This window comes from Paramormyrops kingsleyae, chromosome 16 (genome assembly GCF_048594095.1).
Source record: "Paramormyrops kingsleyae isolate MSU_618 chromosome 16, PKINGS_0.4, whole genome shotgun sequence".
Lineage (NCBI taxonomy): Eukaryota > Metazoa > Chordata > Actinopteri > Osteoglossiformes > Mormyridae > Paramormyrops > Paramormyrops kingsleyae.
The window spans coordinates 2,208,816-2,222,485 of record NC_132812.1 but is presented as its reverse complement, the minus strand read 5'-3'; the positions used below and the strand labels follow the sequence as shown (position 1 = coordinate 2,222,485).

The 13,670-nt window shown below is 43.9% G+C and overlaps 1 protein-coding gene across 1 annotated transcript in view; it reads left to right on the top strand.

Moving 5' to 3' along the window:
- LOC111837630 (uncharacterized) overlaps positions 1–13,670 on the top strand; it is a 194,101-nt gene that overhangs the window by 15,918 nt on the left and 164,513 nt on the right. The window contains exon 3 of the mRNA XM_072700891.1: positions 589–808. Within this exon, the coding sequence (XP_072556992.1) occupies positions 589–808 (220 nt within the window). The remainder of the gene's footprint in view (positions 1–588; positions 809–13,670) is intronic.

Here is a 13,670-nt window from a genome sequence, read left to right as displayed (position 1 = left end):
GATTACATGATATAACTTTTTTAATACTGTATCCTAAATTGTGGATAATTAAGCTATATATCATATGCTGAAGTACATTTCTGGAGTGTTAAAGATTAAAAGAAAAAATAACAAGAACCGTACAGAACCGAAAACTGTGACCCTAAAACCGTGATACAAACCGAACCGTGGGTTTTGTGAACCGTGCCACCCCTAGTCATTACATACCCCACCACCAACACACACTGCTCGCCATCTTGACAATGTGCTGCCTGCTTAACGTTAACATTCCTATGAATCGCCATGCTTCCAGCTCACTTCCACCCTGAGAGACACTCTTTGTGCAGCTGCTGCAAGTTGATTTTTGTTCAGCGGTATGGCATGTGCATGTGATCTAGGTTTTTCATCCAGTAAGGGTCTTGTGTGATGGTCAATGTACCTCTGAGTGGTGCTATTCTCTTACAGTTGGATGTTTTCGCACCCATGGAGATCACTATGCCACAATAATATGTCAATAATATGTCTGTGATATAACTACAAAACTTATAAAGGCTTATAGAGTATGTTTTTACAATTAACCCATGCTGTTTTTTTTTTTTTTTTAATGAGGCCTCGCAAGAAAATCATCATCCATACTCAGTGGAAATGATCTGCACCTTAAAGTGAATGAGCACGAAGATGAAGCTGTGTTTGAAGAAGCAGGGACAATAATGAAGCAGAGTCCAGAGAAGATACAACTATATTTGCACGTGGATCAAGAATTTAAACATCTTGGTGAAGCCGTCAAGAACATGATATTCAAATTCTTGCCACAGATCAGCAAAATCAGGTCTGTTTTCATATTATAATAATGATAACAATAATAATAATGTATAAAATAAAATAAATGTTTAACACATCTAAGTTATTTAAATTTAAAAAATCAATGAGAAAATCGATATGGCCAAACAAACCAAATAGATTTCAATTATGCTTAGTATTACGGTAAAGGCTGCTCATGGTGATTATGATAGTCACACATACTATGTAGGAGTTCTGCTTACAGAATTTTTCCCTGACTGACTTCGGGTTTAATATTGATTTTCCATTTTAATATTCCACATCTTTTCAGACTGGACTGGGGGGTGGAGACAATAGAGAGATTTTTGAACATGCCTATGAGAAAACTGAATGGTTTTCAGATAAAGGACCGAAAATAACGTCTGGGTTTAGAATGAGTACTAAAAAACTTCACGTTTTGTTGTATGAGATAGATCCTTTGTTACTGGTGGTATGTCGACATATTTCAATGTTTCACGTGTACAGTACAGTGTGCCGATTTACTTACATCACTCTCAGTGGCTGTCTAGCAGTCGCCGATCTGAGACCCGTGTTTTGCTACGACGCTGAAGTTGGCTCCTTATTCGCAGCTCCTTATTCAGATTTTCCGGTCCACCTTAAATGCTTCGCAGCCCAATGCAATGACGCTATTGCGTCTGTAGGGGGGCAATTTTAATACCTTAAACCTCTCCGGGCCAGGCAAATATCACACATCAGGTATCCTACTATGCAGAAAAAGTGACAATGTGCAGCTAGCGAATTACTTACATAAAAACCTATTAGTTGGGGGGCGCAATAAGTTATCGTAGATAATTATATCGAAGAGAACTCTATCGGCAGTCTATCGCTCATCCTGCTAGTCCCCGATGTAGAGGTTTGAATTTCGGACCGTATTTTAAACCACTGAAATTGTGGCAGCATATTTGAAACAGCGAAAATAACGGGACTGAATATTGTAAAGCAGAAATAAGAGGACTGAATGTTACTGCTTGAATAAAACACATGGAATATTTTCAACTGAATTTGTTCTTTTGAAATTTATTTTGAGGCGAAATTAAATTAACTGAATTCATGTGGTTGAATTATAAACATGCACTTTAAAATACGTATGTTTTGTAACTTAATTTTGGATTATTCGATAAGTGTAATTCAACGTGTTTTTTTTGTCATTAATTTACTTCCACGCCCCTCTTGGTCGTCGACTGCGAGTGATGTCACTCCCCATACAATCACGCCCCACAGTATAGACCCACCCCTGACCCTTGTAAGACATGGGAAATGCAATTGCAAATGGACTTTGCTTTTTTATTTGAAATGTGGCAGTCAGTGTTCGTTCGCGAAATCGAAAAAGCAAACGGTAATGCAAAATTTGCAATTGCATTTGAATTATGTCACACTTTATGCGTCCACATATGGAAAATGCAATTGCAAATGCAATTTGCAATTCCTTTTGAAAAATGTCCGGGATTCCCTTCCATACCCATCACTACCATCTCCAGATGTTGTGGATATTGTTTGTATACCTGTTTAATTTCTCACAACTCAGGCAGTAACCCTACATTACCAAGATTTTCTTTAACAGAATCTCACAAAAATCTGAACAACTACAAGTTAATCAATTATACAGTGGTACCTCAGAACTCGAATTTAATCCGTTCAGAACTCCAGATCGAATCCTAAAAAGTTCAAGTTGTGATCTAATTTTCCTCATAAGAAATAATGGAAAACCAATTAATTTGTTCCCAGCCCCAAAAAATTACACCTAAATATGTCTTTTTTTAGCATTTAAACACAAAATGAACTGGATAAAACAAGAAGAGCATATACTGTACTAAACACATGTAAGCACATTTATCAAAACAGTAATTTGTAAAGTAAGAAAATAAATGTATCCAAACAATGTGTCCTGACCCAATTGTCTGCTCCTTCTGTGTGCCACGGCCCCTCTTTAACCCCGTGTGCAATCCCTGTGCGATCAGCTGTTTCTGGTTGTTGTCATTAGTCATCTGTATTTCGTCCGCGTTTCAATTAGTTTCCCCAGCCCGGTCATTGTGTTGTCCGTCTGCGTTTTGCCTTCCTTACCTCAAGTTACCTGTAATTAAACCCCGTATTCCCCGATACCCTGACGTCTGCACCTTTGTCTCCGTTCTGTCCCCGCTCAGCACAACAATATTATTATAATTAAACGTATTAATGGTTTATTATTAATATTAAAATAAGGAATAAGAAATCTTTATTTTTAAATGTATTTTATTATATAATAATAATAATTACTGTTACTGTCTATCATTGTCTAAATGTATTTTTACTGTCTAAGTACATGTATTCAGCTAGTGTAAACATGCACGATGTTATCACAGCTAATGCAAGGTTGAGACTGAAGTGTTACCCTTTGTTTCCGCTGAGAGACGTGCCGCGTAACTCATTTCCCCGCGCATAAAAGTTATCTTAGGTCGGCATTCACGGTTTGACTTCTGAGATTCAGATCGAGCTCTAGGTAATTTTTTTTTAACTGGTTGGTTTGACTTTTAAGAAATTCAAGTTCTAATGAGTTTGAGAACTGAGGTACCACTGTATAATATAATACACTGCATTTGGCACAAGGCAGGAACCAACCACACAGCTTTGTCATGCATATGGTCAATTTAGGCACTCCATTTTACTTATGTTTAATGTTTTTGGACAGTATAAGGAAATCAGCAGATATGGCAAAAAGGCACACTCACAGGGTGAACATGCAAATTCCACACACACAAAGCGGCGGTGTGTGGCGACAGCACTTCCCAGTGCACCGCTGTACCGCTAAGCTTGTATGATGTACAATGTTAATATCTATATGGCATTTCATGCAAATTCAATCATCACATTGCAAGGACCTTATTATCTAGTCAAGATTTTTAAAAGCAGCTTTATAAAGTATATCACTGCTGCTTTTGCATGAGCACTGCATGCAATCTCCGAGACAACCATATCATTTTCTTCCTATCTTCATAGACTTCATAGACTGTGTGGCGCGTTTGTGAGAAATTAACCAAAAAGAAAGACGAAGAACTGCTGACAAAAAGCCATTTGTATTCTTCTGTATGGATGTATTTTGTATTTTATAGTGACAATGAGCAAAAGCAAGTGATTTGTCATCACTGCTTTGTGCCTGTTGGTGCAACTCTCCAGAACACCTATGAGGCGCTATTTGTAAGTCACTAAGCGTTTTTTTAATTACCACTTTTTCAACATTTAGTGCAGTTTTATTACATTTACCTAGAAATAAACAGTATTAAAAATCTTCACAACTTTTGGCCATGTATAATATTTGAAAAATTACTATTTGTAAATATGAATATTATGCAAACACGACATTGGCATGCAGGAGAAAACAACCAATACGACATACCAAAGTACAAAAAAGTTCCCTAGGTGGTTTAGCACTTTACATACTGGGAATTGCCCGGAAAGTATTGAAAGTGCCACACCAAAACGATGGTTCCAGATGTGGTGGAAAAACACCCTAAAGACATTCTGGAGAGAGGTAGTAGCCTATTAACAGAGGCACTAGTACTGGCTGTGGCCGTAGCCTGTCCTGTAGTGGCCATCGCTTCATGGAATGATTATATTTTAAACGATTGTCAAAATCCTCTCTCAAAGCATTACCTTCTACCTGCTGGAGCAGAGAGAGTACTTCTTGCCTAAATATTGCTCTAAAAGACTTTTTGAATTGAGGCCGTAGCCTGATGTGTAGTGGCTGTCGCCTCATTGATTAGATATTATGCGTGTGTCTCAGGCTGTTTTCCGTGACCAAGCCCCACTTGCTAGAGAGCTGTAATTGGACAGTGATTACATTTCCAGGTGACATGATTTTGGCATGTACTTTTTGAAAATGTAAATGAGCCAATACAGCAGAGCAAAGATACCACTGGATTTTGATGTGGCACAGTTTCATTGTTAAATTGTGTGTAATGTAAACCCTTCTAATTGTTTTTTCTGGATGGTAATTGAACAAATCAATGAAATGATGGTTTTACTTTTCATTGTTTCATATTCTCTTTACCACACTCACTGAAAACCAATGCCTCTTGTGCATTGCATTTCCACAAGGCAGTTTCTGCGTTTTGCGCACTGTAAAAAATACATCACGTTTATTATTTTCCCCCGTATGCCAATGTCGTGTTTGCATTTCAAGGTGGCAGGAAATCCGCTCCACAATGCAGCACGAACAACTGCCAAAACCACACGTACTATCGCCTGTGAAGGAACAGAATGCTGTCCTCCATCACCGGCAGCCACTTAGCACGCTTTCTTCGTTAACGCCCATTTCCATCCAAACAAGTCAGAGTGGCATGGGTAATTTAAATGTTCTCAACATTTAGTCTACATTAAACATTTACATTTAACATTTATATTTATATGTGTGTATACCCTATTTCATCAATATTTAACAATTAAGTAAAAAAGTTCTTAGTGACTACAAATGGCACCCCATAAACACTACGTTATTTGACACACTTGTGGTAGATAATAAGTTAAAGGTAGATAAGTTCTACATCTAACTATGTATTTAATTGTCAACTCCTAAATATCGCAATGTGATCTTTTTCTTGTCTAGTTCAGAAATACTCAAAACAGGCAGTACGTTAACAAAAATAATGTTAATTGGTTATTATCATATTATGTAAAATGATGTGGCCAAGCGACGGGGTAACCTTTGTTTGAGCATCGATTATTTTGACATACAGGAATCACTATAAGCAAAATAAATTAAGTCAACGACAAATGAAGACAAATTAAGGCAAATTAAGACCTTGCATTATTGGGTGAGCCCGTCAAACCTGAATGTCTTCTTTTAAGATGTATTTGCTTTGCAGTCGTGCAATAGTGATATTCAAGTTCTTCTTTGCAATACTGACAGACAACTGCATTTTCATTCACTTTTAACATGAAGTGCTTTCACATCCTGCATGTGCCGTTTACCTTCCGTCATATTGCCGAGTAATTGAGAAGGAAATTTTAGATCAGTTTTAATAATTGAGTAATCGAGTTTAATCGAGTAGTCGTGACAGCTCTACTGAGGTAAGATTAAAATTATTTGAGAATCTGGTATGGACCAGATGATTTTTAAAATTATGTCCTGATGCATAAAATCATAGAACTTTCTCTTTCACATGACTATATCATTGCAGTTAATTAGCCACCACCGCAATTAGTGAGCAATCCAATATGGCAATTCCATTCTGTGCTGTACTGTCATTCTTCATTCGAAAAAGTTCGGAGACCATTTTAAATCCAGCCACATAGAGGACTACAGCTCGGGGCCAGTTCTAGACATGCATATACTTTAGGTGAGTGTATTTCATTTCAAACACTTTAGGTCAGGAGACAGCAGCTTGGCTCTCAGCGGAGGCGGACGCACTTCTCTCCCTCTCCCTCCCCTTATCTTCCCTGCTTTGCTTCTCTCGTCTCGTCTAGTCTACTGTCTTACTGTCATACTCGAGAGACCCTCTCAGCCCTGCTCTTCAAAACTAAGGAAATTATGGATTTGATCAACTGGTCTCTCAATGCAATTGACACCATCTTCTCGCAGAGGAGCGCAGGTTCGGGGGAACCTGACTGTCCTGCAGGAACGTACGCAGCTGGCTACACGATGGACGGATGGGAGAAGTGGAGGGTCGTGTGTCTGGCAGCTCTTTCTGTGGAGGACGTCGAAGATATCTACCTATTCGGAACCTTGATAACGGGTCTTATGCTGATTGGATTAGGCATCGCCCTGGTTTATCGGAAATTGAAGAAAACGGTGACAGCCGCTCAAAGCCCCACTAGGCTAGCCGGGATGATTGACGGAGTTGGCAGAGCTGTCGGCACTCAGACTTTGGCTCTAGATCGCAAATTGGATACCATCATTGTGACTATGGACCGCAAACTTGATAACATCACGGAGAAGCTTTCGGCTCTGCATAGGAGGGATTGCGGAGACCAGTGTGGACATTAGAGAAGCTACAAAATTTCAGCTTTTCGCCCGAAAACCCAAACAACCTAATTATCTGCTTCTGGCTCCCCCTTAATCAGCACGGGCCTTGGCCAAGGCCGTTGCTGAATTCAACAACTCCCCCAGAAGGACAAGGCAGCGAGACTCTCTTGCATCCCTCTCCCCCGACCCCAAGGACTCCCTCCCCCTATCCAACGCCTTCGCCGCTTGACACCCCCAACGTGAACAGGCGGGTCGATGACCAGGGCATCTGGCTGCAGGGCCGGATGGTTGTTTGTTCATGCTGGACTACCTCCACTTCCCCATTCCCTTCCCTGTGGCTTGTCTCGATTTTTTATATTGTGTAGTGGCTATGTGCTTATGTTGCTGAGGTGTTTTTTTTCTGTTCCTACATTATACTCCCTAATGGAGTACAGTCTAGGGCCTGTATTTTTTTTTTACTCGCCTCTCTCACCTCATGTAATTGTTTTCTCTGTTCTTCCTATGCCCGGGTCGCTGCTCGTGCGGTCGACCGGCTGGCTTGTAGAGCTGCTGTCTCCTGACCTGTCTTCCCCTTGTTTGTATGTATAGTCAGGTAGATCTTAACACTGCTCTATGTGCCCTTGAATTGCCCCTCGGGGACAAATAAAGTGTTTGAAATGAAATACACTCACCTAAAGGATTATTAGGAACACCTGTTCAATTTCTCATTAATGCAATTATCTAATCAACCAATCACATGGCAGTTGCTTCAATGCATTTAGGGGTGTGGTCCTGGTCAAGACAATCTCCCGAACTCCAAACTGAATGTAAGAATGGGAAAGAAAGGTGATTTAAGCAATTTTGAGCGTGGCATGGTTGTTGGTGCCAGACAGGCCGGTCTGAGTATTTCACAATGCCTTGTTGATGCTAGAGGTCAGAGGAGAATGGGCCGACTGATTCAAGCTGATAGAAGAGCAACTTTGACTGAAATAACCACTCGTTACAACCGAGGTATGCAGCAAAGCATTTGTGAAGCCACAACACGCACAACCTTGAGGCGGATGGGCTACAACAGCAGAAGACCCCACCGGGTACCACTCATCTCCACTACAAATAGGAAAAAGAGGCTACAATTTGCACGAGCTCACCAAAATTGGACAGTTGAAGACTGGAAAAATGTTGCCTGGTCTGATGAGTCTCGATTTCTGTTGAGACATTCAAACGGTAGTCAGAATTTGGCGTAAACAGAATGAGAACATGGATCCATCATGCCTTGTTACCACTGTGCAGGCTGGTGGTGGTGGTGTAATGGTGTGGGGGATGTTTTCTTGGCACACTTTAGGCCCCTTAGTGCCAATTGGGCATCGTTTAAATGCCACGGCCTACCTGAGCATTCTTTCTGACCATGTCCATCCCTTTATGACCACCATGTACCCATCCTCTGATGGCTACTTCCAGCAGGATAATGCACCATGTCACAAAGCTCGAATCATTTCAAATTGGTTTCTTGAACATGACAATGAGTTCACTGTACTAAAATGGCCCCCACAGTCACCAGATCTCAACCCAATAGAGCATCTTTGGGATGTGGTGGAACGGGAGCTTCGTGCCCTGGATGTGCATCCCACAAATCTCCATCAACTGCAAGATGCTATCCTATCAATATGGGCCAACATTTCTAAAGAATGCTTTCAGCACCTTGTTGAATCAATGCCACGTAGAATTAAGGCAGTTCTGAAGGCGAAAGGGGGTCAAACACCGTATTAGTATGGTGTTCCTAATAATCCTTTAGGTGAGTGTATATATATGTACTTTGCAGCCTATTCATAACAAAGCATACGGTTTTCAGCTACGTGTGCTAGACAAAAATTCGTTAGAACAATATTATAATTTATAATAAATAACATATACGTAATATTTAAGCAATAAACTAGTAAATCATAAAACATACTGCTACGTACAGGAATATGTAGACATGCAGAGTCACAATTCATAACGAAATGTACATATGCTTTTCATTTGTCACTACGCGTGCTAGACAAGAGTTCGTCAGAACAATGCGTATTATAATTTATAATAACATAACTAAATATACATATATATTAGTGCTGTCAAACGATTAAAATTTTTAATCAGATTAATCACAGGGTTGCTGTGGATTAATTTCGATTAATCAAGATTAAATGTCATTCATTTTTAATTCATATTAATCGCATTTCATTTTGCATGAGCAAACAGACTCAAGAAAAAAGGGAATATATGTGCACTTAACTCCTCCTTGGATTGCCACCTTATCGTGGTGGAGGGGTTCGCGTGGCTCCGTGAACCTGGGGGCTATGTTGTCCGGGGCAATAGCCCCTGGTAGGGTCTCCCAAGGCAAAAAGGTCCCAGGGGAGGGGCCAGACAAAGAGCAATCCAAAAGAACCCCATGAACAAGTTTAAAAGCAAAGTCCCGTTTCCCTCGCCCCGACTAGGGTCACCGGGGCCCCACCCTGGAGCCAGGCCTGGGAGAGGGGCCCGTTGGCGAGCGCCTGGTGGCCGGGCCTTGGCCCGTGGGGCCCGGCCAGGCATAGCCTGAAAGAGGCACGCGGGACTGTCCCCAGGTGGGCCCACCACCCGCAGGGGGAATGTCAGGGGTTCGGTGCTTTGTGGATCGGGTGGCGGCCAAGGGAGGCCCTGGCGGTCCGATCCCCGGCTGACAAAACTGGCTTTCGGGACATGGAATGTCACCTCTCTGGTGAGGAAGGAGCCTGAGCTTGTGCGTAAGGTTGAGAGGTATAGATATAGTCGGGCTCACCTCAACACATGGCTTGGGTTCTGGAACCAATCTCCTGGAGAGGGGCTGGACGCTCTTTTACTCTGGAGTTGCGGCGGGTGAGCGACACCGGGCTGGGGTGGGGCTATTGGTGGCCCCACAGCTCGGTGCATTAACAACGGAGTTTACCCCGGTGAACGAGAGGGCTGTCTCTCTGCGCCTTCGGGTCGGGGATAGGTCTCTGACTGTCATCTGCGCTTATGCGCCGAATGTCAGTTTGGAGTACCCGGCCTTCTTGGATTCCCTTAGCGGTATGCTATTTGGCGTGCCGCGGGGGGATTCCATCGTTTTTCTGGGGGACTTCAACGCTCACGTGGGCAATGACAGTGTGACCTGGAAGGGGGTGATTGGGAGGAACGGCCTCCCTGATATAAACCCGAGTGGTGTTCTGTTATTTGATGTGCAATGCATGGTTTATCCATAACGAACACCATGTTCGAGCATAAGGGTGTCCATAAGTGGACATGGTATGAACATGCCCGGGGCTACAGGTCAATGATCGATTTTATAATCGTATCATCTGATCTGTGGCCTTCTGTCTTGGACACTCGGGTAAAGAGAGGGGCAGAGCTGTCAACTGATCACCACCTGGTGATGAGTTGGCTCAGGTGGCAGGGGAGGAAGCTGGTCAGACCTGGTAGACCCAAGCGCATAGTGAGGGTATGCTGGGAACGTCTGGCAGAGGCTCCTGTTCGCTGGAGCTTTAACTCGTGCCTCCGGCAGAATTCCAACTGCATGCCGGGGGAGGTTGGGGACATTGAGTCTGAATGGACACTGTTCCGGACCTCTATTGTGGAAGCGGCCGTACGGAGCTGTGGCTGCAGGGTGGTCGGTGCCAGTCGTGGTGGTAACCCCCGTACCCGATGGTGGACACCAGAGGTGAGGGGGGCCATGAGGCTGAAGAAGGAGGCTTACTGGGAAGTATTAGCCCGGGGGTCTCCGGAGGCAGCTGACGGGTACCGGCGGGCCAGGCGGAAGACAGCTCGGGCGGTCGCAGATGCAAAAACCCGGGCATGGGAGGAGTTCGGTGAGGCCATGGAAAGTGACTTTCGGTCGGCCTCAAAAAGGTTCTGGCAAATCATCCGGAGTATCAGGAGGGGGAAGCAGCTCCTGGTTCCTACTATTTATAGTGGGGGGGGGGGGGTGCTGTTGGCCGGGCCCCGGGGGTGGACCTGAAGGCTCTGGTTGTTGTGGGGCTGTCGTGGCTGACACGCCTTCTCAACAGTGCGTGGAGGTCAGGGACGGTGCCGCTGGATTGGCAGACCGGGGTGGTGGTCCCCTTATTTAAGAAAGGGGACCGGAGGGTGCGTTCCAACTACTGGGGGATCACACTTCTCAGCCTCCCTGGGAAAGTCTATTCCGGGGTACTGGAGAGGAGGGTGAGATCGATAGTCGAATCTCGGATTCAGGAGGAACAATGCGGTTTTCGTCCTGGCCCTGGAACACTGGACCAGCTTTATACCCTTGCAAGGGTACTGGAGGGGGCCTGGGAGTTTGCCTATCCAGTCTACATGTGTTTTGTGGATTTGGAAAAGGCTTACTACCGGGTTCCCCGAGGTGCTCTGTGGGGGGTGCTTCGAGAGTATGGGGTCCGGGGTCCGCTGTTGTGGGCGATCCGGTCCCTGTACGAACGGAGCAGAAGCTTGGTCCGCATTGCCGGTAATAAGTCGGACGTGTTCCCGGTTCGTGTTGGGCTCCGCCAGGGCTGCCCTTTGTCATCGGTCCTGTTTATAATATTTATGGACAGGATTTCTAGGTGCAGCCAGGGTGTTGAGGGTGTCCAGTTTCGTGACCTCAGGATTGCCTCGCTGCTTTTTGTGGACGATGTCCTCCTGTTGGCTTCATCTGCTGGGGATCTCCAGCATGCACTGGGGTGGTTCGCAGCCGAGTGCGAAGCAGCAGGGATGAGGATTAGCACCTCCAAGTCCGAGACCATGGTTCTCAGCCGGAAACGGGTGGTTTGCCCTCTTCGGGTAGGGGAAGACGTACTGCCTCAAGTGGAGGAGTTTAAGTATCTCGGGGTCTTGTTCACGAGTGAGGGTAGGCGAGATCGGGAGCTGGACAGACGAATCGGAGCAGTGTCTACAGTTCTGCAGGCGCTTAACCGGTCCGTCGTGGCTAAGAAAGAACTGAGCCAAAAAGCCAAGCTCTCGATCTATTGGTCCATCTTTGTCCCTACCCTCACCTATGGTCATGAGCTATGGGTAATGACCGAAAGAACGAGATCGCGAATACAAGCGGCTGAAATGAGGTTTCTCCGCAGGGTGTCTGGGCTCTCCCTTAGGGATAGGGTGAGAAGTTCGGATATCCGGGAGGGCCTCAGAGTAGAACCGCTGCTTCTTCACGTCGAAAGGAGCCAGTTGAGGTGGTTTGGACATCTGGTGTGGATGCCTCCTGGGCGGCTACCCGGAGAGGTTTTCCGTACATGTCCTACAGGAAGGAGGCCCCGGGGCAGGCCCAGGACTCGCTGGAGGGATTATATCTCTCGGCTGGCCTGAGAACGCCTCGGTGTCCCCCCCGAGGAGCTGGTGGAGGTAACTGGGGAGAGGGAGGTCTGGGTGCCTCTCCTGAAGCTGCTGCTGCCCCCGCGACCCGAACCCCGGACAAGCGGCAGATGATGGATGGATGGATGGATATGCACTTAACATGTTTATTGAACATCTTGAACACGAGTTGGATGCATTCCATCTGACACAGAAGTGCAATACCATGGGCCCATATGAAAAAGCAAGATTTTTTGCTTAGCCAGACAACTTGTCGTATTTAAGGTACCTCAGTTTAAATGGTCTTTACAATTTAAATGGTTCACTTACAATTAGCCCGAAGTACCATAAATCCGACAAATAATCCGACTAATCATGAAATCCAATTCTAGCCCGGTTAATTGCCATTGTTAGCAATATCAGTTGATAACACATTACGCATGGTGCTTTACGTATAAAACTCCGTAGCAACATGTCGACAAATAAGTTGGATGGTATAGTGTGTGCGACCGATTTAATGAGCCACAAATGAGAAGTAGTGCTTAAACAGTATAAAACTACAACTTTCCCTTCTGTTGATAAAAGACGCAGCCATCTTGGATTCTGAACTCGGGATCCTCTGTGCTGCTCCAAGATACTTTTGGGATCTCCGACGCACATGTCGTCACTTCCGGCTTCAAAACTCGGAATCTGACTCGGAATACGAGTTCCCAGGGCAAATGGAACACACCAAAACTGCCTAAAATGGGTTGCCAGAGACATTTTGAGTCATTCTGCACTGCAGATGGGTTATTTGCGTTAAAGATTTTAATCAGATTAATCATGATGATGGATTAATCCGCGTTAACCCATTAATTTTGACAGCCCTAATATATATATTACATATTTATTATTATTATGTTACTCATATCCTTATACAGTGTTTATTTATATGGTCTTTCTATATCGTGGATTTTCGCTGGAACGTAACTTCCGCGATAGGCGGGAGATCATTGTAATTTCAACATTTATTTATTTAATTCATTTAATTTTTGTCATTTTTAAAATTTTGCAAGTCTGTTTAGTTTCAAAATTAAAAAGGCACGTGGGTCACAGGGTACTTGACAGCGTTCAATGCACAAAAACTTGTGAAAGTGACTAACAACAAGTGTTCTCACCTGTTCATTCTACGTGTGTAAAATTTTGTATAAGGGCCCACACACCTACTTCATACCGGGGCCCGGGCTTTCTCTCAGCAGCCCTGTGTAATTGTTAAAAAAGGCAATACTGTGGCCATAAACACAGCCAGGGAGTTGGCTTGGCAATGAATTGCAGACAGACTAAATGCACAAGTTATGTAAATGTTACAAGTGCTTAGTACAGTGGCATGGTGGTACAGTGGTTTATGCTGTTGCATTGTAATGCGAAAGTTGCTGATTCGATCCCCATAGCCAACGGGGAACCTTCTGGATTGATTTCACCTGTCATTATTACTGTGTAATATTATTTGATCTCTGTAAAATACTTTAAATTACATCAGTGTGAAATGTTCTGCACAAACAACCGTATGTTGTCTTTGTTTTTTTAGTAGTAAACTTTCAAAGTAGACAGTGACTAAAAATATAAAGATATCTTCCTGTTCATATTTTTTTTCCGA